At 58.7% G+C, this 3,575-nt stretch overlaps 1 protein-coding gene across 1 annotated transcript; it reads left to right on the top strand.

Moving 5' to 3' along the window:
• The first annotated feature begins 17 nt into the window (after nucleotides 1-17).
• Nucleotides 18-1,960, top strand: TMEM177 (transmembrane protein 177). Its single transcript, XM_034653222.1, has one exon. It carries the CDS (start codon nucleotides 712-714, stop codon nucleotides 1,645-1,647), a length of 936 nt encoding a protein of 311 aa, XP_034509113.1. The 5' UTR covers nucleotides 18-711; the 3' UTR covers nucleotides 1,648-1,960.
• The last annotated feature ends 1,615 nt before the right edge of the window (nucleotides 1,961-3,575 follow it).

Below are 3,575 nucleotides of genomic sequence, written 5' to 3'. Positions count from 1 at the left end.
CCTAATGACCTCACTTTAAAGACCCCATGTCTACATACAGTTCCATTCCAAGAGACTGGGGGTTAAGACTTCAGCGTATGAATTTGGAGGGGACACACAGCTCAGCCTGTAACACTGTCCCTTTGCTAGTTTGGGGTTTCGACCAATTACTCTATCTCTGCCTCAGTTTCCAATGTTCTAAAATAGGAGCAATGGTAATAATTAGGTCATGGAGTTTGAGGATTCAGTCATTGCACTATATATAGAAAGCTCTCAGAATTGTGTCTAGCGTATAGGAAGTAATAAGTCGAACTTGGTTTCACCTATAAATTAATGATCGTGAGGCTTCCTGTGGGATGAAGAGTGGAGTGAGGCCGCTGGGTACTCCGTTGTGCCTAGCCATGGGAATAAAGTAATGATCACAGCGTTATCACAAGGGTGTCTGCTGCTGTGCCAGACTAATTGTTTTGTGCGTGTTCATTCATATACCCATCACAGCCACCCTAGGGATGCCATTGTCAGACGCCTGTTTGGCAGACGGGGAAGGTGAAGCACAGAGACGGAGGTTGCATTTGAACTCTGGCTCTAGGGCTCACGCTCTTAACCACCATGCTGTATTGCCTCCGTTCAAAAAGATGTGGCTCTGGGGTATGTTCAGTCTGCAGGCCGACCCCGGGAACTGTTGGCTGATTCTCTCTTTCTTGGCCCAGGTTTACAGCAGTGGCGGCACTCATGGCCGGTCCCCTGTCGTGGGCCGCAGCCTTTGTGCAGAGACACAGGAAAGGCCTGTTGGTGGGTTCCTGTGCAGGCCTGATTGGGGCCCAGATCTCATACCACCTCTTCCCAGATCCTGTGATCCCATGGCTTTACCAGTACTGGCCTCAGGGCCAGCCAGCCCCTCTCCCCCCAGAGCTGCAGGGGCTCTTCCAAGAGGTGCTACAGGACATCGGTGTCCCCTCAGGCCACAGCTATGAGGCTTTCACCACGTTCACCTTCCAGCCCGTGAGTGCTGGCTTCCCACGACTCCCTGCGGGGGCCATGGTAGGCATCCCAGCCACCTTCCTGGGTGGCACACTGAGCAACACCGATCACGCCGTGGTTGTACACGGGCAGAGAGTGAACTGGCAGAGCCCAGCAGGCGCCCGACTGAGAGATGCCCTGACCCTGTCCCGTGACGCCCAGAAGTTTGCCTTGGCCAAGGAAGTGGTGTACCTAGAGAGCAGTGCAGCTGCCCTCCAGGCCATGCTGGCCCCAGCTTGCCTCGTGGGAACCTGGGCCCTGGGCGTGGGTGCCAAGCACACACTGGGGCTCTACGGAGGCCCCATGAATTTACGGGCTGTCTTCAACCTGGTGGCAGCAGTAGCGGGCTTTGTGGCCTACGCCTTGTCCACGGACTCTCTCTCTCATGCCCTGGAAGCCTGGCTGGACCGCCGCACCGCTGCCCTGTCTACAGCCTATGCCCGCGGGGGAGTGGAGTTCTATGAGAAGATTTTGTCGGGCAACGTAGCCCTGCGCAGTCTCTTGGGCAGTCACGGAGAGAAGCTGTATACGCCCAGCGGGAACATCGTCCCCAGACACTCGTTCCGCATCAAACATTTGCCCTACACGACCCGCCGGGACTCTGTGCTGCAGGTGTGGCGGGCAGCACTCCTCCCGAGCCGCTCCTGAGGGACTCGTCGCAAGGACAGATGCGGCTCACGCAGGTACTACCCTGCCGTTGACTCTGGGGGCTCTCGGTGCCTCTGGACCCACGGCCCAGTGTCCGATGAATCATAGACTCTGGAGTGAAACAGCCTAGATTCTCCCGCAGTCTATGATCCCAGTGACCTTGGACAGTTAGTTCCCTTTTGAATCTGAGTCTTGGGTTCCCCAGCTGTAAAATGGTGGTGTAAATTACCTGGCAGGATTTGGTGGGGGGGGTGAGCTGTGAACAAAAGGGCCTGGCCAAGAGGACACGCTGTAAATAAATGGGATGTCCCTCCTTGGTCTTCGAATTCCAGCAGGCTGGGGGAGTCAGGCCACATCTCCCCACCAGAGGGGCTTACAGGACGTGAACCTGTCCCTACAGTGAAGAACGACCCTGTAGTTCACCTGATGGTCTGACCCTGAGAGGCTGGGAAATGGGAGCCTGAGGGGGGGCTTCAGGGGTGGTGCAGCCCGCACAAATGGCATGCTCAGACAGAGCCCCTGGGCCTGAACGGGAGAGACAGTGTTGCTGGAAACCGGCGAGACCTGTGGCCTGGGAGACTTGGCAGGAGCTCTGGCATAAGGAAGGAGAGGGAACGAGCCGTTGCAAAACCGAGGCCCTACAGGGAGGACGCCTGCTGATGTAGTCCAGAGCATGGCCAGTGCCTGGAGAGGAGACAGCCTGGGGGCCTCCGAGGGGGGTGGCAGGGTGGGGGGGTGGCAAGGAGGAAGCAGGATGGAGGTATGGAGGTGGGTGAGATGGCCTGGGCCTAGTGTCACACTCGGGGCCCAGGGGAATGCTGCACCCTTGCCCTGTTTGTTTCCCTCCAGCCTTCTGGTGGCAGATAGAACAGGCCTCACTTTTGATCCTTGTACAGGACACCCCTTCCCAGGGAAGATGAGGGCAGTTGTAGCCAGCAAGCCGGACTCGACCATTCATGTATTTGTATTGTCGATTATGTTTTCCCTGGAAGAATGGAAAAATTCAGGCCTGGCGCCAGCGTGGTTCAGGACAAAGAGACGGGGCCACACCCAGGGAAGGGCACAAAGCCGTACCAGGAAGCCCCCTCGGTGGCGGCAGACGGTTCCTGCAGGAGACGATGGAGAGAGAGCAGGGTGGGGTGGCACGTCTTCCTGCTGGGCCCATGCCTGGAGATCAGTGCTCTGGCGCCGTTCCCCCAGCCCGCGGGTCCCAGCGGCAGGCCTGGGCAGACACCCCACCTCTCAGGTCCCGGATGGCAGCGGGCACATGCTTGAGGAATGCAGGGGTGGCTGGAGGAGTTAGTGAGTGGGTGAACACGTCTCCACTCCGGGAAGTACCAGCTCAGGGAGCCCCTCGGCTGGTCACCCAAGTGCTGCCGCCAGGTGTGGGGGTCTGCTGTGGGCTGGAGAAGCGTAGTTTGGGGTCTGGATTCAGTGAACCCCACCTGCTCACCACTCCCCACCCCAACTACTTTCAATACCGCAGGAGCAAGGCAGCGGCTTCTGGCACTCCCGCTGACCTGCCCGGAAGGTAAGGAATGGGAGCCCCAATGGTTGGCTGCCTCTCCTCCATGCCACAGACTGTACCCCTGAGCCGCTCCCAGTCCCCACGCCTGCAAGCGGCAGGGGCTCCACCTCCAAACCTTGGCTCAGAGCTGCCGCTCTCCTTCTCTCTGCTGCATTGTGCACATCCCCCAGGCCCAGGCAACCCTCAGTTCGGGCCTTGCCCTCCCCAAGTGGGTCCTCCTGGCCACTGTCCCCACCTCTCCCAGCTCTTGGAAGCGCAGGTCTGACTGGGTTCCATCCTGCTTAAAACCCTTTGCGGTCGGTCATCCCCTAGCTTTGTGGCTAGAGCCACACCTCTGAGCCTCCGCCTAACGGCCTCTCCAGCCGTCTGGTGTCCCCCCAGCTGTGTGGTTCCTAACCTC

The sequence above is a fragment of the Ailuropoda melanoleuca genome, unplaced genomic scaffold (genome assembly GCF_002007445.2).
Source record: "Ailuropoda melanoleuca isolate Jingjing unplaced genomic scaffold, ASM200744v2 unplaced-scaffold7395, whole genome shotgun sequence".
NCBI classification, from domain to species: domain Eukaryota; kingdom Metazoa; phylum Chordata; class Mammalia; order Carnivora; family Ursidae; genus Ailuropoda; species Ailuropoda melanoleuca.
This window is presented reverse-complemented; position numbering and strand designations above follow the sequence as displayed.

Bases quoted from the DNA above. Each gene is read 5' to 3' on its own strand.
- TMEM177 (XM_034653222.1), top strand. From the start codon at position 712: ATGGCCGGTCCCCTGTCGTGGGCCGCAGCCTTTGTGCAGAGACACAGG.